This window comes from Tiliqua scincoides, chromosome 5 (genome assembly GCF_035046505.1).
Source record: "Tiliqua scincoides isolate rTilSci1 chromosome 5, rTilSci1.hap2, whole genome shotgun sequence".
NCBI lineage: Eukaryota > Metazoa > Chordata > Lepidosauria > Squamata > Scincidae > Tiliqua > Tiliqua scincoides.
The window spans coordinates 98,293,371-98,319,919 of record NC_089825.1 but is presented as its reverse complement, the minus strand read 5'-3'; the positions used below and the strand labels follow the sequence as shown (position 1 = coordinate 98,319,919).

At 46.2% G+C, this 26,549-nt stretch overlaps 1 protein-coding gene across 1 annotated transcript; it reads right to left on the bottom strand.

The window, feature by feature from the left end:
* Positions 1–3,317: 3,317 nt before the first annotated feature.
* LOC136652521 (vomeronasal type-2 receptor 26-like) lies at positions 3,318–25,651 on the bottom strand. The gene is made up of 6 exons (XM_066629463.1): positions 25,487–25,651; positions 18,676–18,729; positions 18,122–18,185; positions 16,860–17,756; positions 7,937–8,087; positions 3,318–3,702 (listed from the first exon to the last, which is right to left on the bottom strand). The coding sequence occupies exons 1-6, from the start codon at positions 25,649–25,651 to the stop codon at positions 3,318–3,320; spliced, it is 1,716 nt and encodes a 571-aa protein (XP_066485560.1).
* Positions 25,652–26,549: the final 898 nt, after the last annotated feature.

The window sequence follows — 26,549 nt, the reverse complement described above, 5'->3', positions numbered from 1 at the left end:
GGTTTGTTTCATTACATTCTTCATGAAATTATTATTCCAATGATATATAACATTATGGTATTATTCATAAATACACATTTTCCCAAAGCTTTCCAAAATCTTGGCCACTAGTGGTGCCATGCCCCTGAGGGTGTCATCTGGTCTGGTACACACCTTCCACACACACACCCCTGTGATGCCACTGAAGGTATATCCAGATTTTTCTCTTTCTGACCCAGCGACCCCACCAGTGCAGCAGAGTTGGGTGCATATTCTGATCTGATGCACCAGCCTAGAGCTCATTATGACTAAGTGGCCGGGAACTAGGTGATGAAAGTTGGAAGAAAAGGACCAGTTATAAGGAACATGACTGAAAAGCAGTGCTTCATAATGCTCAGAAGATGTTGGGTTATTGCATCATGACCAGAAATATCCATGACTGAAAAAGAAAAAGTAGATACTGCATACAAATTTCCATTAGTCAATTAGGGTATAAAGGTCCCTACTTGGAAAAATTGTTCCTCTTGTGAAGGAAGGACATTGATCTCATGAATGGAAAAAAGGAAGGCCAGGACATGCTGATAATGTTTGCAATCTATTCTGCAATTAGATTGACACTGAGGCAGAAATAAGGTCTAGCACATTGTCATGTGCACCACATATACAGCAGAACCACCCAGAATGGCATTTCCTTGAGCGCTATTTTGCTACAGTGTTGTTCATCCTGGGCATGACTGCCAGCTATTGTCAATTCAAGCAGTGTATTCTTTCCAATCAGTATCAGGTTCTTGTCTCATCAAGAGCAATGTCTTTTTAGTGCTGCTTCACACTGCACTCAATTATAGGGGGAAATGACCCCTGCGCTATTGGATATATGCTTGTACACTGAAAAACATATCCCTAGTGTAATGAAAAAAGGAATCAAAACTAAAGAGGTGTAAGGAAGAGGGGTGCAGGAATGGCGCTGTTCATCTGATCAGGACAAAATAATTAGGTGACGGAACACTTCCTCCTTTCCCCCAAAGCAAGTCTTAGCTGCCCCAGTCATAGATCCCCAATGGATCTACTCAGACCTGTGCCAGTGATTTTGCTGGTGCAAGTCCAAGTGGATATGTTTAGGTAGCTTGTGACCAGGAAGGGAGATAGGATATTAATGAAGCTGTTTCCAACAATAGCCACTCTGTTCCCAGCCGTGGCACACCCCGATCCCTACCCTTTTCTTCCCAACAAGCTGCACCTGTTGAAATTCCACCCTTTTTTTAAGGGTTAAACAAGCTGCTAATGGGGGGGGGGGATAGCACTCCTACCCAGTCACCATTATAACCAAATTCCTTGGCATTTATAAATCAGGCTGCAGCCTCTAGGGCCTCTAAAAAGTTTGCAAACCACTGAAATATTGTATAGTGGTGAGATCAGGAGTAGAAAGCAAAGTCCTAAGGAACTGCGGCCACATCCTCAAGCTTTTGCTCCATTTGCCACATCCTCCAACTGCTGTTTGAAATAAAAAAAGAAGGCAAAGCAGCCATCCCATGCTATGAATTTAATGTTATATATTATTTACTCTGGCACTGACTCGGGTCTGGGGCCACTAACTGGGAAACGAGTCCCCACGAATGCAGACTCAAGTCTGTCTCTGTCTGGCTGTGCTTGCTTCCTTTTTTTGAGGTGTGAAAGACATTGAGGGGCCATCATTCAGAGCGGGCAAGCAGCAGGGCATTTCCAGCCGGGAGGCAGGGAAGACTTAATGTTTTGGTTTTGCATTGAGAAGGAGGTGGGGGAGGGGGAGGCAGGTGGGCTCTCTTGTCCATCTCTAAAGGAACCAGTGATAATTGGAAGGTTTTAACCCTGGACAAGTGAGGGAAGAAGTCGGCGGGGGTGGTGGGAGTGTTAATTCATAGCCATCCAGGAGTCATGGCATGGTTTCAGCAGGCTCAGTGAATGACTGGTCACAAGGAAACTACTTATGAGTAGAGCTGCAAAGGAGTGGGTCATACTGGTAAGCCTGCCTGCTGCTGCATGTGACCCTCCCCCCTCATGCCACTTCTGTCTGCGCACTCACAGTTTGTTCCACCCCCTCCCACCTTGTTTACAGATATGATGGGGACATCAGGGGAGTATTAAATGAGAACTCCAACATTCACAAAAACACACACCCTGCCAGCAGCTCCATTTTTGTCCACAGAGATGCAGTTGCCTTTTTTACCTAAAAACCCCGGACTTGAGTCTTTTAGAGTCCCCAGAATGCAACTCGGAAAGTCCGCTTGTTTGGCTCCTTTTCGAGTCAAGTTAAAGGGGGTGGAGACTCATAACCTGACTCAAGTCAAGCTGAGGGTGTCATCTGGTCTGGTACACACCTTCCATGCCCCCCCCCCCCGTGATACCACTGAAGGTATATCGAGATCTCTCAGTACTGCAGAGTTGGGTCCTTATTCTGATCATTGTGACTATGTGGCTGAGACCTAGACGATGAACATTGAAAGATAAGGGCCAATTATAAGTGTACTGCAGTAACACTACTGAGATGTAGTGCTTCATAAAGCTCAGAAAAAGCTGGGTTATTGGAGCACGACCAGAAATATCTCTGAATGGAAAAAATAGAAAATATAGCATGGAATTGCATCTAACCAATGTGAACGCTCTGTGCTCATAAGGACACAGTAACAAAGTTAAATATGATGGCATAACACCTGCTTTCGTTAAAGTCTTAAAATTCTGTGGGGAACAAACTTGACTCACTGCGCTGTAAAGAAGTTGGGTGTGGATGTCCAAAAATCTCCTTTTAATTAAGTGATTTGCCAACTTAAAGGGCAGTGCATCCATCACCTCTACATCAATGCCAATTGTCCTGATCTTATGAAGAAACCCCGTAGATCCCACTGGGGTAAGCAGATCCCTTAAGAGCTCAAATAAAAGGCTATTCTGACTAGACATGTAATAAACTCTTAACCAAAATTTAAAAGTCCTTAACCAAGCCCAATTATTGTCCCATCTGTAAACAAAGGTAACACATTTGGGTAGATCCAAGACTTTCCTCAGAAAAAAACAGATTGAATTTGTTCTAAGGAACAATTCATCTCCTTAATCCAGATTGGAGCACCATACAGGATCTGGGGGATAATTTTGGCATTGAGTACCTTCAGAGATGCAGAGACATAAGCACCCCCTCTAGAAAAGTGGAAACGTAAAATATTCTGCACCATCAATGATTCATCCTGATTTTACAGTGTCTGGTCCAAGTAAGATTGTACGACAAGTGAATGCCAAAATAAGCTGTTGGTGCCAATTCAGTGCCAGCAGCTGATTACCCCCCTCCCCGCCTCGTGCCTCCAGGCTGAGGCTTATCCGCGGTTAGTTATCGCGGCTGGAGGGAGGCGAGGCCAGAGCACAATCCTGGAGCGTGCGCTCCAGCTGGGCTCAGTTCGCTTCCAGCTGGCAACAAGGACAGATGCATCTGTCTCAGAGGGATCAAACTGGGGGCAGACTTGCGGCTCCGCCAGCGGCAGCACGGTGCCCAGGGAGGCGAAGGCATGCGGGAGCAGGCGGCGCGCAGCTGTTAAGCCTCCCGCCCCCCGTCGATGGGCTGCAGCGGTGGGCAGTGGGGAGCCTCGGACAGCGAGGCAGAGGTGGCCAGGCAGGCAGCGGTCCCACTGAGGAGGGCGTGGCGCGCAAGGCATGAGACCGCGTGGGGTGCCTTCCCGGGCTGAGCGGCGCTCCTCCATCCACCTGAGGGTGCAGGAAGAGAGCGGGCGACAGAGAGCTTGGGAGTCAGGGCATGTGCCTCCTCCCCTACTGTTCTGTGCCGGCAGGCACCTGTATCCCACAGTGAATTTTTGCACATGGGGGGATGGACATTCTCTTCTAGGCCTATGGGAAAGAAAAGCCAAAATTGGGCAGGAAATCCCCCAAGAGACCTGCACCCCCTCCTTCTCCTCCAGTTTCTTCCTCAGAGGGGGAAGAAGATTTCAATGAGCTGAGAGCTCTCTTGGCATGCTTTGAGGCCAGAGAGAAGGAGAAAGCCCTCCGAGGTGCTGGGAAAGGTGATGGGGGTGGGGTATCCGGTACAGTTACCCCGCTGTGTTAATCTACGAGGAAAGGTCGGGGGGCCAGGCTTAGTGAACTTTTGTCTTCCAGGAAGTGTATGAGGGGCCAAGGGGGTGTTACCTTCCAGAGCCCTCCACCCAAGGGGACCACACGCCTGAGGTGGAGATCACAGGTGCCATGCAGGTAGTTCAGGAGGGCACGCTGCTGGCACCAGGCACTTCAGGTGAGCAGGCGCTGGATGCAGGTGATAGTATAGGAGCAGTCTGGGATGAGCAGGAGGGCTTCGCAGTGCCCTCTGCCACCCTAGTGGGACAAAGGTGGCCCTGGTCTCAGTGGGGGGCTCCCAATCCTTATTTTCTGGGGGGCTCATACCAGCAAGGAGCCCAGGGTGGGTTTGCCCAGGCTGCATTGGCACCAGCCGGTGTGGGCACTCCCCCACCCCCCATTTGGGCTCCTGGGGCACCAGGTCTAGCTGCTTTTCCTCCTCTAGGGCACCTGATGGCCTCTTTGGCCACCCCTGGACTGCCGTTAGGGGGCTGTGTGGAGCAGGTTGAGCATCCTCGGATAGCTTATGGAGACATCACACTCCCTCTGGGGGGGTCATCTGGCTGTAGTGGTCAAAGAAAGGATCTGGAGGGGCGAATATGTGGACATGTTTAGCCTCCTGCAGATCAGCCTGATCCCGTCCTGAAGTTGGGGGAGCCGGTACAGGACCAGGAGATGGTGAGGAAGTAGAAGATTGACAAGAACTGGGTTAATAGGCTGAAAAGTTTTCTCATTTACGCATCCGTGCTGCTCCAGATGTACCCCAACCTGCTTTGTTCAAGTACTTAGATATTGTGCACAGGGCGTTCAGGGATTACACTGGCACGGCCTGGATGGCTTATGACCACCATTTTCGGTTGCGCACAGCACACAATCCGGTGCTGGATTGGCGTGTTCCGCAATGGGAATTGTGGACACAGTTAGTCATCCCTTCTAGGCTAGCGTGGGGTGACTGCTCAGACAGCAGTCATCTTATAGCCAGGAATAAATCAGAACCCAGCAAGGCACCCAACGGTGCCCCCTGGGTTCAAAACCCGCGCACGTGTTTTGAATTCAATGCCTCAGGGAAGTGTGGAAGGAGCAACTGCACTTTCCTGCACGCATGCGGCTTGTGTGGGGCGAAACACCTGGTGTCCACCTGCCCCAAGCTGGGGGCGTCCAGGCAGGGCACCGGGCAGCAGGCAGGGGGTAGCTGCAGGGGCGGCATTCCCTCTTTCCCTCCCTCCAATACCAAAGGGGCCAACACCGATTAAGTTGCCTCAGTTACGTTTATGGTTGGGTTCTTACCCCAGCAGAGTTGCAGTGGTGTGTTTGGTGGAGAGGTTTTCTTGGGGTTTCTGAATTCCGGCAGCAAGGCCTGTTGAGCCTGTGCTGGCCGAGAATTTGCATTCAGTTAAGGGGATGGAGCACGTTGTACGGAGGAAGATTGCTAAGGAGGTTGCAGCGGGTAGGGTGGTTGGTCCTTTTCCGACCCCGCCTATTCACAACCTGCAGGTTTCTCCTTTGGGGGTGGTCCCAAGAAAGCTCCAGGTGAGTTTAGGCTAATTCACCATCTTTCCTTCCCGGAGGGAATGATGGTATCCCTAGTGACCTGTGTTCCATCAGGTACACTTCTCTAGACCAGGCAGTAGGGCGGCTGCAGTCGTGCGGCATGGGTGCTCTAATGGCAAAGGCAGACATAGAGTCAGCAGTCCACCTGCTGCCGGTCCATCCGGATGATTTCTGCCACCTGGGCTTTCGTTTTGAAGGCACCTACCATGTTGACAGAGTGTTGCCAATGGGATATGCTATCTCGTGTGCCCATTTTGAGTGCTTCAGTACCTTCCTGGAGTGGGCGGTCCAGTTTCAGACTGGACTGCTTACCACCACTCACTATCTCGATGATTTCATTTATGGGACCGGCTGGTACTGAAACATGCAAAATGCTGCTCACGACTTTTACTTCTCTGTGCGAGCAGCTGGGAGTTCCCCTGGTGCATGACAAGACCGAGAGTCCCGCCACTCAGCTTACATACCTTGGCATCGAGCTTGCCACTGTTAATCAATGTAGTAGGCTCCCAGAGGCCAAGCTGCACAGGCTGGAGGGCTTGCTTAGGCAGGCCCTGGCTGCCAGGAAGATGACCCTGAGGAAGCTTCAGGTACTAGTTGGGTATCTTAACTTCACCTGCCAGGTCGTGGCACCGGGGCGGGCCTTTTTGAGGCGCATGTGTGAAGTAATGGCAGGGCTGCGCAGGCCTTCCCATCGCATACGGGTCACGTCTGGCCTGCGGGACAACATGGCCCTGTGGCTCCGGTTTCTCAATCAGTTTAATGGTATTTCCTTTTGGAGAACACGGAGGCTGGTGGAGGCTGAGTTGCAGGTCCAATCTGATGCAGCCAGGGGTCATGGGTTCGGAATTTATTTTAGAGACAGCTGGTGTGCTGCTCGCTGGCCAAGCGAATGGGAGCAGTTGGGCATCACAAGGAATTTAACATTTCTTGAGATTTTTCCCATCAGTGTGGCAGTGCATGTATGGGCCCCTGAGTTTGCCAACTCCTCCGTTCGCTTTTGGTGTGACAACCAGGCGGTGGTCAGAATCATCAACAAGCAAAATCGTCCAGGGTTATGCGCTTGGTGAGAGCGTTTGTTCGCCAGTGCTTATCAGTTAATGTCCTTTTTTCTGCAAGGCACGTGCCCAGGGTTGAAAGCAGCATTGCCGATGCTCTCTCCCGTTTTCAGGAGGAGCATTTCAGGCAGCTGGCTCCGGAGTCTCGTCTGGACCCAGAACTCATTCCCCTATGGCTGTGGAACCTTGGCTCAGCACCGCCCAAAACATGATCTGGTCTTCCCTAGTAGCCGCTACCAGGGTCAGTTATGGGAGGGAGGTTCAGGAGTTTTTGGCTTTTCGCAGGCAGCAGCGTCTGGAGGACGCATGGCCTCTGCCAGTACACCACCTGATGAAGTTTGTGATTGCCCTTTGGAACAGGGAGTTGTCAGCACGCTCAATTTCTGACTACTTGGCAGCTCTTTCTTTCCAGACCAAGGCCTTGGGATGGGTTGACACCACCTCTGATTTCCGAGTTAGGCGGATGCTGGATGGGATTAGGAGCACCTGTCCGGTGCCCCTGGATGCCCAGAGGCCGGTCACCCCAGGGCTATTACAGAGCTTATGTGACGACTTCGGTTTACATTGCGCATCGCACTATGAGGAGATGCTGTTCAAGGCCGGTTGCCTGGTCTTATTTTTTGGGGTTTTTTGCCCCAGTGAGGTAGTGTCTGTTTCCAAAGTCACCCCCGGGGACAGAGCCTTGTGATGGGGCGATTGTCAGTTGGGTGTTAACCGTGTTTCTCTATTTTTAAGGTGTTCTAAACTGACCAGCGTGGCAAGGGCCAGTGGGTCCACCTGAAAAGAGCTGCCATTGTGGATATCTGTCCGGTTCAGGTGATCGCGGACTACCGCCGCGTGGCGCCCCGGGGAGACAGGCCATTTTTTCGGCACCAGAACACCTCCCCCCTGACAGTTTATCAGTTCAGGGCGGTTTTTAATGCCACCTTACAGAGGCTTGGAGTGGCAGCCGGGCAGTTCAGCCTGCATTCCTTTAGAATCAGTGCCGCATTGACAGCAGCCAGGCTTGGCTTCCATGCAGGCTTGGCTTCCATGCAGGAGCTATTCAGAGGATTGGGCGATGGCGCTCAGATGCCTTTGGATATTATGTTTGCTGAGGTCCACCAGTCACAAACCAGAGTTTGTGTTATCGGGCTCCCCCAGTGGTTAGGGGGGCATGTTGACTGGCATTGCCAGCCTTGGTGTTAAGTGGAGGGATGGTCCGGTTGGAGTCGCTGGTCGTGTTGCCTATGGCATCTTGTTCTGGTTCCATATCTGTGGCTTACGTTACCTTTTCTGTTGCAGGTCTGCGTTGGTCGACTCTGGTGAGGGTCCTGATCTGCGGACACTCAATTGTCTTTTGGGCCCGGAAAAGAGCGTTGGCCAGTGGGTTCGACTCCCAGTTGGGACTGGGCGGCCTGGCCAGTGTCACCTGGGCTGCCAGAAGGGGCATGTGCTGGGGACAGTTCTTGCCCATGCTGCTTAACTATCTTGAATGGCATCCCCCTCCCCAGGTAATCATGGTACATCTAGGGGAAATTGACCTGGGCCAGAGGACTTCGATGTCTTTGAGGCTTCAGGCCCACAGGGAGTTCTCAATGCTTAGAAGCTGGTTCCCGGGGATTGCTATCCTTTGGTCCAATCTCCTCCCCCGGCATGTTTGGTGCGGGGTGCAGAGCATCCGTAGAATAGATGTCACCAGAAAAAGAGTTAATGCGTACCTGGGAAGGGTAGTAGTTGAGCAGGGCGGGACAGTAATCCAGCACCCTGCTATTGGGATTAGGCAGCCTGCCCTGTTCCACAGTGATGGGGTGCATTTGTCACCAATGGGCAATGATTAGTTCTTAGCGGACCTACAGCAGGGCTTGAGGAATTTTATCCTTGTGGGGAGTGGTGAGGACAAGCGCTAGGCTGTCCTCCCCTGTGGCAGGATACATGCGGGGCTGGGTAGGTAAGTTTCTGGCTCAGTGTCCATCCAAGGCAGCAAGGTGAGGGGTGAGCCTGAACTGCTCCCATGATGCCTGACCAGCTCCAGGAGGCAGGCAGGCGAACCCCTTGCCTGGACTGTCAGGCCGGTGAGGCTCTATTGACTGGTCTGAAGTCTGACTGTCTTGCCCCCTTTGGGGGTGGCGTTGAAAGACCTAGGCTGGCAATTGACAGCTGGGGCCTCGAGTCAGGCGGTACACCCAAGGAGTTTGCAGGGGGAGGCAGACGGCTAGGACCGTTTCCCCCATATAGCCCCGCATGCTTGAGGTTATAGTTTATTGCCCTGCTGCAGTTTGAGACACAATAAAGTGACCCATTTGCATCCAAGCCGAAGTCTGGACTCTTTATTTGTGGGTGTGGGGGTAAAGCATTTTACCTGCTCAATCTGCCTTCCTCTGAAAGGCCAGGAATATTTCCTCCAAGCATCACTAAAGATCATAATTTTAGTTTTATCAAAACTGAGGGAATGTTTGTTTGATGTAAGGTAACCTACACATTTAAGAACCAAAAGTTTTAAACCAAGACGTGATTGAGATACCAGGACCACATCATCAGCATACAACAGTAAAGGGACTCGATGCGAGCCCAGCAGAGGCAGATGTCCCTCAGCTTCACCCAGACAAGAGGCCAAGTCATTTGAAAGGAGATGGAAAAGAATAGTTAAGTAGGCTACCTCTTCTTAGAAAAAGCGTTCTTCCTGTGAAGGAAGGACTTCTTGGAAGACGATTCTTCCATCCTTGGAAGAGAATGGAAACCTTTGGGTTCTTTCCCAAAGAACCTGTGCTGCATCAGTATCATGCTTCTAATATGAAATTTGTATTTCCTTGTTTCAACATTTTGACTTATGTGTTGTATCCTTATCCTGCAATATTAACATTATCCTTTGATAGCTTCCAAGTAGATGCAACTATTGCTTCTGAAATGATTTCTCATCCCACCAAATGGATTCTAAAGGGATATGAGGTCAGTTAAAAATGAGATATGCTGTGATCCAGTATTCATACTGTATGGAAACATGTAGAGAGAAAAAACATGCAAAACAACTACCATCTTAGAATCGGATTTAATTACTTCTTTTCTCTGTTAGCAGCTGCTTGGAGTTGAGAGCTGATTTTAGAACAATTACATAGCATTTAGGGAGAAAAATGCAAGTCAGGAGGCCAGTGTTGGAGGCCAAGATGGCAAAGACCTCCACAGCCACAACGTCTTTCCCTTTGGTGCTCAGGTAAGCAGGAATGAAGGAGATCCACATACTGCAGAAGACCAGCATGCTGAAGGTGATGAATTTGGCTTCATTGAAAGTATCTGGCAGTTTTCGGGCAAGGAAAGCGACTGTGAAGCTGGTGAGGGCCAGAAAACCAACGTAGCCCAGGACAGAATAGAGCATGATGATCGACCCTTCATTACACTCCACTATGATATGCTCAGTCTGGGAGTGCAGGTCGACATCTGGAAAAGGGATGGGACTTGACAAAAGATTACTAGAACTAATTCGTGTCCTACACCTAAACACTTCCTCTCAAGTGAAATTATCCCCACAAGGTGACCTTTCAGCTCCAATCCCGATCAACAAGGGGGTCAAGCAGGGTTGTGTGCTGGCACCCACTCTGTTCATCCTTTTCATCAATGATTTGGCCCCCATCTTATCAAAGCTTGACTCGCATTGCCCCGAACTAGGATCGGTGGACGTCCCTTTACTTTTATAAGCTGACGACATGGCTCTGATCTCATGTACAAAAATGGGCTTATGGAGACTGGTCAAAGCCTGCATTGAATATCTTACAACAAACTCTTTGCAGCTAAACTATGAAAAGTCTAAAATTGTGGTATTGTGGTATTGTGCATGTCATATAGTGACTTGCTGAACAATAAAGGAGAGATTTTAAGTAAGTCTGAGTTAGAAGGGAAAGGAATAAAGTTGGACTGGTGGAATGAAATGCAAATAAGAACAAGATTACGAGAAGACCAAAAAATAGGTCTATGTGAAGAAGATATAAGTTTTGATAAAATATTTTTGATTGATGAGGGGAAGTATATAAGAAAAATGTACAGTTTTCTCCTGGAGATGAGAATGGAAGATGAGATAGTTAAAGATGCAATGGTGCGTTGGGCAAAAAAATTTGGATATAATATATTAATGGAGGATTGGAATCAAATTTGGAATACAAATATTAAGATAACTAAAGCAGTGACTTTTAAAGAGAACTTATATAAAATGTTTTATAGATGGTATTTAACACCAGAGAAGTTAGCAAAAATGTACTCTGGGTTATCAAATAAGTGTTGGAAATGTAATGAGTTAGAAGGAACTTTTTATCATATGTGGTGGACATGCGAAAAAGCAAAGAAATATTGGAAAATGATACATAAAGTGTTGCAAGAGATATTGCATTGTGTATTACCATTCAAACCAGAAATATTCCCCCTAAATGTGTCATCAGAAATTAAAGACCAACCTAAGAAACACCTTATTGTAAATATTGTTACAGCAGCAAGAATATTGTTTGCGCAAAAATGGAAATCTATAGATGTACCAACTAAAGAAGATTTAATAGATAACATTTATGAAGTAGCAGAAATGGATGTTTTAACAGAAAGAATGAAAGAGAGAGATCTAGATAGAGTAAGAAAATATTGGAAGTTTTTTTATGATTGGGCAGATAAATCTAGTTAGATAAAATTGAGTGTTTCGTAAAAATTAATTTTTTATATTGATAAATATGCGAACCTTTGTATTGATGATTATTGTGTGTTTTTTTGTGTTAATTGAATGATGTATGTTGGAATCTGGGGCCAAACCTTATGCGTAACCTGTGTTGTACCCTACCCAAAGTTAAGCCTATTTCCTTTCCTGTATCTGTAATAAATGAATAAAATATATTAAAAAAAAGAAAAAAAGAAACCTTCATTTATTCATATAAGTTCCATCTCCAATATATTCATTTATGTAAAACCATTATTCAAATTTTAAATGTAAAGGAATTCTTTTTTTCCTGGCCCCCAACACATATGTCAGAGAGATTATGTAGCCCTCCTGACAAAAATTTTGGACACCCCTGCTCTAAGAGAAGAATCGTCCTCCAAGAAGTCCTTCCTTCACAAGTGGAGCACTTTTTCCAAGTAGGGACCTCTATAGCCCACTTGACTTTTGGAAATTTGTATGCAGTATCTACTTTTTCCCAGTCCTGGATATTTCTGGTCATGATGCAATAACCCAGCTTCTTCTGAGCATTATGAAGCACTGCTTCTCAGTCATGTTACTTAGAACTGGGCTGCCGTCTAGCAGAATTTCAGCTGCTGGAGCTCTTATCTTTTTGCCTTAGTGGCAACGCGGGAGGTTTTTTCTTCTCCAAAGTTATTTTAACTAGCTGAAGACCCTGCTGACAACATTGATACTGGTTATTTTGCCGCTTTGGAGTGCCTACTTCTGTGGATTGATTTGGATTGAGCATGGGCAGGAGAAAGAAAAGGCAGCGAGCTGGCAGCGGGTCCCCTCCAAAGGTCTCTAAACAGCTCAGACTGGACCAAATAACATCTTGGAACGAGACCGTAAGTGTTACTCCCAACCCTGCTTCATCTAATAACTCGAGCTGTCTAGAGGCTGAAATTGATTTGGAGGGGGAAGAACATAACAGCATACCATGTTTGGGAAACACTAAGAATGGGTCCTGCCCTGAAGCGATCTCAGTAAATGTTTATGCTCATGAGAGTGCACTGGGAGATAAGGACCTAACTCACAGAGACCAAGAGAAACAGGTGGACCTTGAACCAGGCAATACTTCCATCTTAACTCTTTTGGGAGATCACTCCCTTGTTGCGGCTAGAACAGTTTTGGCAATCTTTCGGGAACTTAAGTTTATATCCTCCCAAATTGATAAACTACAAAAGAAGCTGCAGGAGCAATCAGCCCCAAGACCCAAGGGCAGTTCTCCAGCAACAACACAAGCTTATAGCCACACGCAGATAATGTCCAAGGACGCCTCTGTCTTTGCGAAAGAATCTAGGATCAAACCTGTCTCTTTGCTTAAAGCTGCTGGCTCTCACTCACGCTGTTTCCAAGCAAACCAAATTCTCTTGGAGGTTGGCAGAGTGCCAGTAAATTATGGAAAATGGAGGGACAGGTTCTGTGTAAAAATATCCTTAAGTAAACTTTTATGTATGGATCTTAATCAAATTGACATGATAAGTGCCCAATGGCTAAGTAGTCCTGCATCTAGAGTCAGACTCCTTCTGTCCTTTGACACCTCTACAATTCCCCTGACTCTGCTTCGAATGAGAAGGTTTCTCAGTACATTCAAAATAACAGCAAAGAGAGTCTTCTCTGATTTCTCTGACTCTAATCAAGAGCTGCTGCCCTCCTCCACACATAGCTCCAAGCCTCTGACCACTGTATCATCCTCCATCCCTGCACAAAGTGATTCTTGCCTGCTCAGACAGCTGATAAGACTGCAGCAACATCCCCCTCTAATGAGCAAACAAACTCTCCGAGTCCAAATATAATAAAGAACACTACTGAAAGGGACTCTGCTACCTAGCAAAGCCTATCCCTCTGCCTAGAAACTGCCTTAACTGAACTGAATCGCAATTCCAACCTGCGATATCCAGGAACTGACAAAGACATATGTGGAAAGCTTTCCCAACCCGCTCTGTCAGAGTCCCATCTGATGTATACGTTTGCCACACGGCAGGAACAAATGAGGGAGACTGAACCTAAGTCGGTAAGCTGTCCTTTGGATGTTGATGAAACAGCTGATGTCATTGTGGGCACAATGCCTGGAAATCCTAGGAAAGACCTTTTATCACAGCTCGATGCTACTGAGCTTGATAGTATGGAAATTGCTGAAGAATCCAATAACTCAAGGAATTTGGCAGATGGGTCTGTTCCTCCAGACTCTCTTTCATCCATAGAGCTGACTGCTAAAAGAGTTTCAACCACCTCTGCAGGTCTGAACCAACGACCCCCCGCGACACTAAATGACCAACTGGTCAGGATGGACCATGTGGGTTCACCTTCAATAAGGTGCCCAAAGAGGGTCATTAACTCAACTACAGAACCACAGGATGAGATGCCCGACATAGATATGGAATGCGCCAGGAAACATCCTTCAAAGAACTCTGTGCTCAGCTCTGAGGAGATTGCAAGTACTGGTGATGTTCCCCAGCGTCCACCTAACGACCCTCCACAAACTGATATCTCCTCAGAAAACTGGCTCTCTCAGCAGCATCACAAGCTCCTAGTCAATAGATCTATCACTGTACCTGAACATTGATGAGGACACATTGACCAGGGAGGCCCTGGAGGCTTTTAGATTTCTTCCCCGACGGGAACAACTAAGAATGGTCAAGAAATTGGAGATGGTATGGCAAGAACTAACGGACATTCTATTGATCCCTTGTGGCTCTGCATCATCTAAGAGCTTACCTCCTTCACGAGACCATACAACTTCTGTTCCAGATGCAGCCCCGCCTCAGAGGTGATCCATCCAGGCAGAGATTCATCAGGAGCCTCCAACTGGAGGTAGTTTGTCCTCCTCTCTAGGTCTATCATCTGTCAACATGGCTCAGATCTCTGAGACTATGGAACTGCCTTTGAATAATCTGGACTCACCATATACAGAGACCATTGTCAGTGGCCTTTGCCAATCAATGGTAGTGTTGGAGAAAGCAGCGGCAGAGACATGTAATTTTCTTCCACCAACTAAACAACAGACAGTATTTGCTAATCTAGAGGAAGCTACAGCACAACTACCACAGCTCTCATCAGAGGATATTCAATCTAGCCAATTGGTGCAGATACCTTCTACACCTGATTACACTCATCCTCTTCCAGAAACCAAAACAACCTCAGAAGGGGCAAAGCTGCTGAACAACCTAGATGCCAAGTCAAGACTGTCTGAGGACACTACCCCTGAAAAAGGGACACGACATTCTCTTATAAGAAATCAGAGGGATTCAGATACTCAAATTCTCTCAACGTCAACTTCATTAGATTGACTTCCACCTACCCGCTCCCAGAGCATTCCACAGGGCCAGCTGAAAATCCTTTCTTGGAATATCGCTGGTTGGTTTGCAAAGACTCGTGGAAAAGAGCTAGATACTGTTTTAAGAGACCGAGACATTATTTTACTGCAGGAAACTTGGGCAATTAGACCTATTGAGTTTGATGGGTTTCTTTCTATATGTTTACCCGCACGGAAGAATGCAGTAAAAGGCCGCCCAGTTGGAGGCCTTGCCATATTAGTGAAACCTGCTTTCAAACATGAATTGCTATTTATGGCTGACAGTTTTTGCAAAATACAAGCGATCAAGGTGAAGCTAATGCCCCAAAGCATAATGATAATTAATATATATATATATGCCTCCTTTAAAAGATAAATCTGCTACTGAAAAGCAATGTGCATATCTTAGTGGTATAATTAATGACCTGACTGGTAATAATAATAATAATAATAATAATAATAATAATAATAATAATAATAATAATAATAATAATAATAACTTTATTTTTATCCCGCCTTTCTCCCCAAAGGGACTCAAGGCGGCTTACAACATATAAAAACAGAATTTAAAAACAAATAAAAACATATTAACACATCATAAAAAACAGCAGTCAGAGTAAAAAATAGGTGAAAAGAGCATAGAGCAGCAGCAAGTCATAAAAGAAACAGGCCTGTAAAAATATTAAAAGATGTTAAAAAGATGTTAAAAGGCCGAGAACTCAGAAGGCCTGTTTAAACAGAAGGGTCTTCAGGCCTTGCCGAAAGGTCTCAAGAGAGGGAGCCATTCTTAAGTCAGGGGGAAGGGAGTTCCATAGCATTTGTGCCACTACTGAGAAGGCCCTATTTCTTGCAGCCGCCCCACGTACCTCCCTAGGCGGTGGCACTTGTAAAAAGGCCTTCTCTGATGACCTAAGAGGACAAGCCGGATTGTACGGGAGCAGGCGATCTCTAAGATACCCTGGTCCTGAGCAGTATAGGGCTTTAAAGGTCAATACCAGCACCTTGAATTGGGCCCAGAAACGAATGGGCAGCCAATGCAGCCGATGGAGAAGCGGACTGACAGAGTCGAACCGCCTACCTCCAGTAACCACACGGGCCGCCGCATTCTGCACTAGTTGCAGTTTCCGAACCGTCTTCAAGGGCAGCCCCACATAGAGTGCGTTACAGTAATCTAATCTCGATGTCACCGAGGCATGGATCACCGTGGCCAGGTCTGCACGATCCAAGTACGGCCGCAGCTGGCGCACCAGCCGAAGCTGAGCGAAGGCCCCCCTAGCCACAGCCGCCACCTGGGAATCCAGGAGCAGCTGCGAGTCCAGGTGGACCCCCAAGCTGCGGACCTGCTCCTTCAGAGAGAGTGCAACCCCATTCAGCGCAAGCCGATAGTCCAGCACCTGCATCAAGGATTTCCGAACCAGGAGAGCCTCTGTCTTATCCGGATTTAATTTTGGTAAATCCGGTAAATTTCCCTCTTATAAGATTCTAATTTCAGGAGATTTCAATTCCAGGGTGGGGCACAATTCTGACATCTTTCATCAACTTTGGGACTTACCTACTGACACGATATTGCCAGAGACCTGTCTATTCGAAAGGCAATCGAAAGATAGAACAATTAATGCTGCGGGGCTGCTTATGTGTAATGTATTGAACAAAGCAAGGCTGGCCTTTGCTGCAGCTTCACAGATGTAAAACAGCAAGCAGCGGAGGAAGCTCTTGGCCTGCAACTCACGCAAGAGGTCAAACAGTGGACCCTTTCACTGAGAGTAGTCACGTCCGGCCAGCACAGGCTCCAACAAGTCTCTGGAGGGCCAGAGGCTCACTGGAGACTGAGGATGCTCTGTGGGCTGGTTTGGGGGTCCCCAAGGGCCACAAATGGCCTCCGGGCTGGGGTTTGGGCAAGGCTGTTTTAGAGGATGGAAACCCTTGGGTTCTTCTGGTAACCTGTGTTGCCTTAGCATCATGCCTTTAATATGAACTTGATATTTCCTTGTTTCAACATTTTGACTTCTGGGTTGTATCTTGCATTATTAACATTATCCGTGGATAGCTACCCAGGAGGTGCAATTATTGCTTCTGAAATGATTTCTCACCCCACATTGTGGATTCTAAAGAATCAGGACGATTAAAAATGTGAAATGCTGTGATCCTGTATTCATACTGCATGGAAACATATAGAGAGAAAAACATGCAAAACAACTATCATCTTAGAATCCAATTTAATTACTTCTCTTCTCTGTTAGCAGCTGCTTGGAGTTGAGATCTGGTTTTAGCACAATAACATAGCATTTAGGGAGAAAAATGCAAGTCAGGAGGCCAGTGTTGGAGGCCAAGATGGCAAAGACCTCCACGGCCACCACGTCTTTCCCTTTGGTGCTCAGGTAAGCAGGAATGAAGGAGATCCACACACTGCAGAAGACCAGCATGCTGAAGGTGATGAATTTGGCTTCATTGAAAGTATCTGGCAGTTTTCGGGCAAAGAAAGCGACTGTGAAGCTGGTGAGGGCCAGAAAACCAACGTAGCCCAGGACAGAATAGAGCATGATGATCGACCCTTCATTACACTCCACTATGATATGCTCAGTCTGGGAGTGCATGTCAACATCTGGAAATGGAGGAGAGGTGGACAGCCATACAGTGCAAATCCCCACTTGAATGAGGGAACAGGAAAGAACAATGGAGAGGGCCACTTTTTTCCCCAGCCATTTCCTCATCCTGTTCCCTGGCTGGGTGGCCATGAAGGCCAGGACCACAGTGATGGTTTTTGCCAAAACAGAAGAAACAGCCACAGAGAAAATGATGCCAAAAGCCGATTGTCGGAGAAGGCAGGACACCTTGCTAGGTTTGCCGAGGAAGAGCAGGGAGGAAAGGTAGCAAAGCAGGATGGAGCTGAGAAGAATGCAGGTGAGGTTTTGATTGTTGGCTTTGACAATGGGAGTGTTCCAGTTCTTTAAAAAGATCAGTATCACCATAACTGTTATTGCTGTAAAGGAAAAAGCAATAGAAACCAAACTGATTCCTAAGGGTTCCTCGTAGTTTAGGAAGGCTGTCTGTTTGGGGATACATTGGTCTTGGTTCTTGTTTGGGTACTGATCTTCTGGGCATTTGACGCAATGAGCTGCATCTGAAAAGGACAAAGAGAATTTCAGTAGCTCTATGAATCCAGAGGAATGATGGAAGGTTGAAAGCAAACGTTGGACAAGAATTCCTCATTTTCCTGGAGAACAATGCTTAGTATCAGGGGAACGACAAAACGCAGCAAGTGACAGGCACCAGTGGAGTTAAGTGCACGGAACTGTGTAATGGACTGCTTCTGAAATCTTTCAAGGTTCCTCCCTTGTTATAGTTGCAACCAGTTTCCTTTTAAGAATCTGTGCATCATAATTTAAGTGTTTGGAGAAGGACAGACCATACCTAGGCATATGTTATGATGTTAGGGTGGACAAATATTTGCAAATATTTCCTGGAAAATCAGCAACTGTCAGTCACCTGTCTGGTTAGATATCATGTCATCTGGACACGAAGTACAATCATAGCAACAGATTGCTTCTCCCTCTCGAACCGTCTTGCTGTGTCCGACACGGCAGCTCTCAACACAGGTTGAACCAGGCGGATTCTAAGAAGAAAGAAGGGGAAGAAACGCTGAAGCAAACATTGGATGCCCACCACCACGACCATCCTTCTCTTCCAGTGCACTTCAGCTTATCAAGAACAGGAGATCAACTTGATCCTGACCAGCAACAGAGAACTCCCCTGTTGCAAGCGACCTGCTGTGGACTCCTGTGGTATTTGACTTCAGGGAGAGTCGGCAGAGAGATCTGTTTTTCCTACTGGGATTCAAAACAGTTCAGAGCACAGTCCAAAAGAAGTAGGAAATACACCAAGATTTGGTTTTAATTCCAAAGTGTCTTTCTGCTAGTAGAAAACTCAGCGTGATTTTATTCATCAGGGAATTGGCAATTGCACTGGCATTCCTGGCCCTTGTGCCATCCAGGGCAAGGATCACAGAATACTGCCCCCCCTCACCGGTTGCCACCCCTTACCATCGCGTCCAGGCCGCACGTGGTCTCCTCTGGTCCTCTGGAGGTCTTATAAGGCTTTAAACAAAAGGGCTTTTAGAAGCCTTCCAGAGGATTCAGAAGCCCTTCGGAGGCATGAGGAGGCCATATGCAACTTCCCCGGCCCCAGAAGGTCTCTGAAGGGCAGCTGAAAGTGGTGAAAGTGGTGCTTGAGAGGATGGAGGCATGGATGCTGGCAGGGGGGCAGAGGGGTGGAATCCTGGGACGTGTGTCCCCCTTTACCCTCTGTGGTACGCAAGTGCACAATAGCAATTAGATTCTGAATGGGGTAGCATCTAAGAATAAAAGGAATGGGACATAAGAGAAAGCTGTCTTTTAATACTCAACACTAGGGACATCCTCCTTTTTTCTGTGTGTTTCAACTTGTTAAAAGGTGGGGCCCACCTTGGAGTGGGGCCCAACTCAAACCCCAGCTATCTATTTGATATTTTTCTCAATATAGGTATATTTATTTACCATCTTTTCCTCAATATAGATATTTGATTAATCAACTTGATAGGCTATGTGCCTTGCAAATATGTTTAAAATGATTTTATTCTGTGTCTGTAGAGGACAGGAATGACCCAGTATAAGTTTAGGTTAAAGTGCTTGAGGATATTTACTTTAGGCAAGTGTACTAATGGTGTAGTCGTAGCAATCCTACAAAACCTGGATAATACCGATCTGTGACTCTTGCAGTCGTATTCAGTGTTTCTCAAACTGTTGGTCAGGACCCATTAGGTGAGTTGCGAACCAATTTTGGATGGTCCCCATTCATTTCAATGTGCATTATATTTTTAATGTATTTGACTTTATGCTACCATGGTATGTATGTTGGGGAAATGTTTCAGATCTGTACTTTTAACAGGCTACTATGTATATGCTTTTAACAGTGATAGTCAATGGGTCTTACTCGAGGTAAGCGTGGTTAGATTTACAGCTTCTGGGATGTTTGGGGAAAATAGATCAGTTAAAATTCATTTACATGTACTAATGGTTTGTTTCAGCATTCCTACAAGACTTGTTCAATACCAGCTGTGACTGTAAGGCTGCAATCCTATATACACTTTCCTGGCAGTAAGCCCAATTCAACATAGTGAGACTTATTTCTGAGTAGTCAGGCAAACGATTGCACCACAGGAGTAAAATCCTTTGGTCACCCTGCACTGCTATTACTCACATTCCAGCATTGCAGGACACTTTCTGGCTGCCACAATTGGAGACTCAAGTAAGTTGTTGGCAGGGTTGGGTTTTGGGCAGAGAGGAGGAGTAATAGTGCACTTCAGGGGAGGAACCGGGGTCGGTCAGGGAGGGGAGGGGTTTGATCTGGCGGGAGTCATGCATGTCGAATCCTATCCCCTAGTTTACAAGCTTCCCCACCCTCAGGCTCTCCTCAGGCTTATATCAGTTATAGAGCTGGCATAGGTACAAGGAGACCCCTAGGCTGTCAGGGGGCCTATACGGAGGTCAGGGGAAAGTATGCTCCTTTACATTCTCAAAGGCCTCTCAATCCTGCCCCCACCATAGCTTGCAGTGCATGCCTCCAGGAATGCTCTCATGTTCAGGAATGTTCCCAAGCAAATGAAGAGGTGACCTTGCTGAAGGATTTTAGCCCTACCTGCTGAAATCTGCTATTCCACACAATGGCCTCGTCATGGATGGTAAACTCTTGACTTGGAGAAATCTTTCCAGCTCGAATCTTAAGGAAGGATTGATTGGGGAAAGTGACCCAGTTGATGACATCAAGTCCAGAAGACAGTCCCTGATTGGCAAACCAGACTTCATGGCCAGCACCATTGTTAAAGTGGACATTCTTCAAAAAAGAGTGCATCTAGATTGGACACAAACAGAAAACAGCTGATAGCTTAAATGTATATTGCGCACTGTATTACCAATCCCCTGGTCAGAAAAGACACCTGTAAACCTTAGATGTACAGGTTAAAAGAACATTTTTCATTTATTAAAAACTATAAGAATACACCTGGCAGATCTTCCTCATCTTCAGCTCCTCTCAGCTCACCATCATATCCAACATTTCAACATCTATGGGCCCAATCCAAACTTTGCCGCACTGATGCAACTGTGTCAATGGGGCCTGCTCTGCATTCTGCTATACCCTGTGGGGGTAGTCACAGAGGCCTTGTCGAGGTCAGGGAATAATTTTTCCTTTACTTGGGGCTACGGTGCAGCTCATTGGTGCTGGAAATTGGGTAGGATTGGGCCCTATTGAAGTATTCAATTTGCTCCTCTACTCAAAGGTTTCCAGGGAGCTTTGTGGATGCTTTCACAATGAAAATTAATATTTCAGGGTTGTGCGGTTCAGAGCAATAGGTGTGGCAGAACTGCCCTGTCTTTGTCCTTGGAAAAGCACCTCAGTTGCCCTGCCTGCTTACACCCGAGGAGGCTCTCCTCGCCCCTACTTTCTCGAATGTAAAGAGAGCCTCCTCAGGTGTAAGCAGGCGGGGAAGCTGTGGCACTTTTCCATGGGCTACAAAGGGAAAGTTCTGTCTTGCCCGCAGCCTGAATCACACATTCCTGTTATATTCTGCTTTTCTTACATTTTGGAACTTAAGGCTTCAGCCCTATGCGGTTTCCTAGGAGTAAACCCCATTGAACACAATGGACTTATATCTGAGTAGACAAGCATAGGCTTGGGCTATAAAGCAATGTGCCTGGGATATACAAGAGGTCTGTCATCAAAGTCCTGCAAGGTTCAGATGTGCTTAGCTTTAGCAATATGCCCCCCCCATGTGCCTGGGAACATGATTTCACCCACACCACCCACTCAATCCACAGCAAGTTTACATAGAAGTGATTTCCACTGTGCTCCAATTATCTTCCTAGTAAGTGTGCTTGGGATTGCACCATACATAAGCGTTTCAATACAGTGAGTAATATACCTGCCAGGGTTCAATGTTCAAAGGTTTGCATGTATCTCTGTTCAGCATTGTTTTTGACCTGGACGTATATATGGCATTTAAAGCATGTGCTACAGCATAGAGACCATTGTAAATTCGGTAGCTCACATCACTCATCTCCATCTCAAATAGAGTCTGAGGCAGGCTCTCCAGTTTCTCCTCTCCGGTACAGTGTTTACAAGTTTTAATTTTCCTATTACTGCAACACCTGAATGCAGATTTGTAGAAAAGGCAGAGAAAACGTACAAGCGACTTTTTAGGTTTTAGAGTCTGAAGGAAGTCCTGGAATCCTGGCACGGCCTTCACGGAGGTTGTGAAAGACAAAGTCCCATGGAATGTTTTTGCAAAGAAGCCCTCAGTGTAAACAGTGCTGACGAAATCCCACTGAGGTGACGTGATCCAAACCTTCCCTATATGACGTCTATCTAAAAATTCAGCTACGTATAAAATGGCTTCCAATGGTTCCAGAGTCTGAGCGTCTCCGTCAACAATAACAACGTTGACTGTAGTGGATAAAAGTGTGGAGCGTATCTTGAATATGTTTTGCCTTAATGCATTTTGAGTGTTATCCAAATTAAGATCCTTGACAACGATAGTCCTTTCTAAGAATGCAACACAAATGCTGTTCTGGGTTAGCAGTGGTGTCAGCCTCTGCAGGAAGCCTTCTCCACTATCAGCCTCTGAAACAATGAGACCAATCCATGTCCATTGGAAATGCAGCAGTAGCTGGACTATGCTGGTGTGCAGAGTACCTTCCCTTATTGTCATCCAGTATAGAGAAGGGAAATTATTTTTTGTGGCTGGTTTCTCATAGGTACCATAAGTAATCTAATGGGGAAAACATGGCTCATAACCGCTTTGAAAATTAACAACCGTTTTCCAAACCGAAATATTTATTACAATCCAGACTTTTGCTTATCAATGATATGCTAAGTATACTGAACAATGCATCTTTGTAAACATTTTCATCAATAAATTATAATAAGTCTGCAATCGTCTGCACACTTTCCTGGGAGGAAGCCCCGTAGACAGTGGCTTAGCTAAGGGGGTACAGGGGGTAGCAGTTGCACCGGGCATCAAGCTTTAGTGGGAGAACTAGCTGAGCTTGACACTAGTGACCAATATTGTGAAAATATTGGTATGAAAATATTGGTATTTATGAATAATACCATCATGTTATATATCATTGGACAAGTAATGTAATGCAGAATGCAATGAAACAAAATGGCATTGGAATATCTGTATTCTATCAAAAGTTATGGCCAATTAACCAGAAAATAAAAACAACTGCCTTATGGAACAAAAAGTGGATTTTCTAACTCAAAACTGACCTATGACACTAATTGTTCTGAGAGTCAATGACATGTAATTTTGTTATTGACTTGTTGCAATGACATATTATCATGATACAGCATGAAACCAAGAAGGTGTAAATATGAGTCAGCTCTCATTTCCATGCATCATAATACAGTTACCCGTGCTAGCCGGGTAAAAAGGCACTTTTTCAAGTGATGCCCCTCTTATATTTATCAAGGGGAGAAAAACCATCCCTCTTCACCCCATCACAGTATCTTGAACCAATCAGGGGCACACTTTTCATTTATTTTATCTGGGGGGGGGGGCTACAAATCTTCTTTGAACCCAGGTAGCAGATAGATGCCTTAGCTATGCCACTGAGGCAGCAGAGCAAGTGGGTGGTGAGCTGCTGGGAGGAGGAGGTGTGTTCTTCCCTGTATTTAAAAGCCCGGGTGTGACGTCACTTCCAGTTGTGACATCACTTCCCGAGCAACATTTTGAGCTTAGCACTGGGCTACACAATCATTCGGTATGCCACTGCCCATAGAACATAATGAGACTGACTTCTGAGTAGTCATGCATAGGGTTGTGCTCCAAATGAGTTACAAAACATTTCCTTTCACCTTGTCCAGAAGCCATCACTTAATGTCCTGAAACGGGTAATATATTTGATTCAGACCAAGCTATTGTTTTGCCGAGCTTCAAGTTTCCATTTTTTAAAAGATTAAAATCACTTCTATGGTTTGTATCCCCAGAATATGAGACATGACTAAGCAGTATTGAAATCAGTGCGATAGGATTGGCTTGCTTAAGCTGAAGAACACTGTATATAACTGGCTGCAATTATGACACATTTTCTTGGGATACAAACCTGGGTGCTATGCACTGAAAAGTATATTTAGGGCAGGAGGTCTGGCTCAGTGGTAGAGCTGCTGCCTTGTATGCCTGAAGATCTGGGGACACCAGTTCGGAACAACCAGAAGTATCTGGGAGCTGTCGACATGCTGATAACGAGTGCATGATCAGTGGCAGGGAGGAGTTGCTGTCAAGGCGCATGGGAGGAGAATCGGCCAGACTGGGAAGGAATTCAGCTGTAATGAGGCTTTGTATGAAAGATCAGAACTATTCTATTATAAAGGTTCCTGCGGGGTTTAGAAAGCCTTGCTATGCAAACCACCTTGAATTAAAGTCTGAGGAGAAATCTGATGCCCAAGAAAGGCGGTATATAAATACCAACATTAGTATTGTCAGGCTTCGTGTGGGGGCGAGGCGGATGTCGTCCGTGGAGCTTGGTTCACTGTCTCCCAGGCCTTCCCAGCAAGGGAGAGGAGGCCTAACGAAGGGTGGAGGGGAGTGCCTCTGGAGCCTCAGCTGGGTGACCAGAGGGAGGGGGTCACAGCACCCTTCTCCTCCTCTCTGTCTCTTGAGGGTGGTGTTCACCAGTGGGGCAGCAGGAACCGCTCCACACCTTGCCCCCTTCACTCTCATCACAGGCCTCCATTATGAAGCCCTCTCTGCTCCCCCCTTCCTCCCTCACCCTCCTCCCACTTCCTTACAGGGGCCTGGGGCTCTGGTCCCTGCCTCCCTTCTTTCCCTCGTGTTTGGTGGAACAGGCAGCTGGGCGGGTGGTCCCAGGGTCCAGGCAGCCTCTCCTCCTCCTCCCGAGGCTTTTGCTGCCAGTGGGGTCTCCCTCCCCCTGCCTCTCCAGGTCAGTCGGGGTGGGAGGGAGGCAGCGACCCCGACAAACATTATTATTATTATTATTATTATTATTATTATTATTATTATTATTATTATTTAGAACTGAAGGTCTCTCTACCCACACATCTGGATTACAGATCAGTCCTGTTATGTCCTCCTATACAACTTGAGATCTCAGGAACCTTCTCAAATGGTTATTTCTTCTGAATAAACAGTTTACTTGTTGCATTGCATTACCCCTTTGCAATACTTTTCAAGCTAAAAAAAGGCATTCACTGATAAAGTCCCAAATAATATAATAAGTGGTTTTATGCCACCCATTCATGCATCTGAATGTACATACCTGTGGAAACTTGTAGTGGCTAAGAATGTTGGCCATTTGGATGACATACTCTACCATGAATCCCCCAATGACGGACAAGGCATCACCTTTCTTATCACACTTGTAATTGGGCACATACCTTTGTTGTTTGAAGAGTAGATCCAGGATGGACTTATATGTGTACTTATTAGCTACACCACTGCCCATAGAACACAATGAGACGTGCTTTTGAGTAGTCATGCATAGGGTTGGGCTCTCAATGAGTTACAACACATTTCCTTTCACCATGTCCACAAACCATCACTTAATGTCCTGTAATGTGTAATGTATTTGATACAAACCAAGTTATATTTTGCCGAGCTTCAATCTTCCATTTTTTGAAAGATTAAAATCACCTCTATGGTTTGTAACCCTAGAATATGAGACATGACTTAGCAGTATTATAATCAGTGCGACAAGATTGGTGTGCTAAAAAAGGCATTCACTTATAAAGTCTCAAATAATATAACAAGTGAAGAGCAGTTTTATGCCACCCATTCATGCATATGAATGTACATACCTGTGGAAAGTTGTAGCGGCTAAGAATGTTGGCCATTTGGATGACATACTCTACCGTGAATCCCCCAATGACAGACAAGACATCACCTTTCTTACCACACTTGTAATTGGGTACATTCCTTTGCTGTTTGAAGAATAGAACCAGGATGGACTTATATGTGGTCATTCCTTCAAAAAAGTTGTCATAGATTTTAAAGCCCAAGGTCACATTGGGTAAGAGATTGGGATTCCTGTTGATCTCATGAATGGCAAAAAGGAAGGCCAGGACATGCTGATAATGTTTGTACCCTATTCTGAAATTAGATTGACATTGTGGCAGAGATAAGGTCTAGCGCATTGTCATGTGCACCACATATACATTTATAGTAGTACGACCCACAATGGCATTTCCTTGAGCACTGTTTTGCTACAGTGTTGTTCATCCTTGGCATGACTGACAGCTATTGTCAATCAGAGCAGTGTATTCTGGCCAATCAGTGTCAGGTTCTTGTCCCATCAAGAACAGTGTGCTTTTTTAGTGCTGATTTGCACAGCACTCAATTTTAGAGGACAGTGACACCCACACTACTGGATATATGCTTGTACAGTGAAAAACTCATCCCAAGTACAATGAGAAAAGGAAACAAAACTAAAGAGGTGTAAGGAAGAGGGGTGCAGGAATGGAGTTGTTCATCTGACCAGAACAAAAATGATTACGTAAGGGAACATTTCTTCCTTTGTCCTGAAGTAAGTCTTAGCTGCTGCAATGGATCTACTGTGCCTGTGATTTTGCTGCTGCAAGTCCAAGTGGATATGTGTAGGTAGTTTGTGGCCAGGAAGGGAGATAGGATATAAACAAAGGTGCGTTCAAAGATATCCGCTCCCTTCCTGACCATGGCACAGCCCCAACCCCACCCTGTTCTTCCCAACAAGCTGCACCTGTTGAAATTCCACCCCAGTGCAGTTGTTTGATCTCTAGTCTTCATATTTCAAATAGCATGATGGGTACCAAACAAGAAATAACTTACAAGAATTTGTTTGTCTTCATTGCTGGTAGTCTCTGAAAATTGATTGCAGAGTGTACA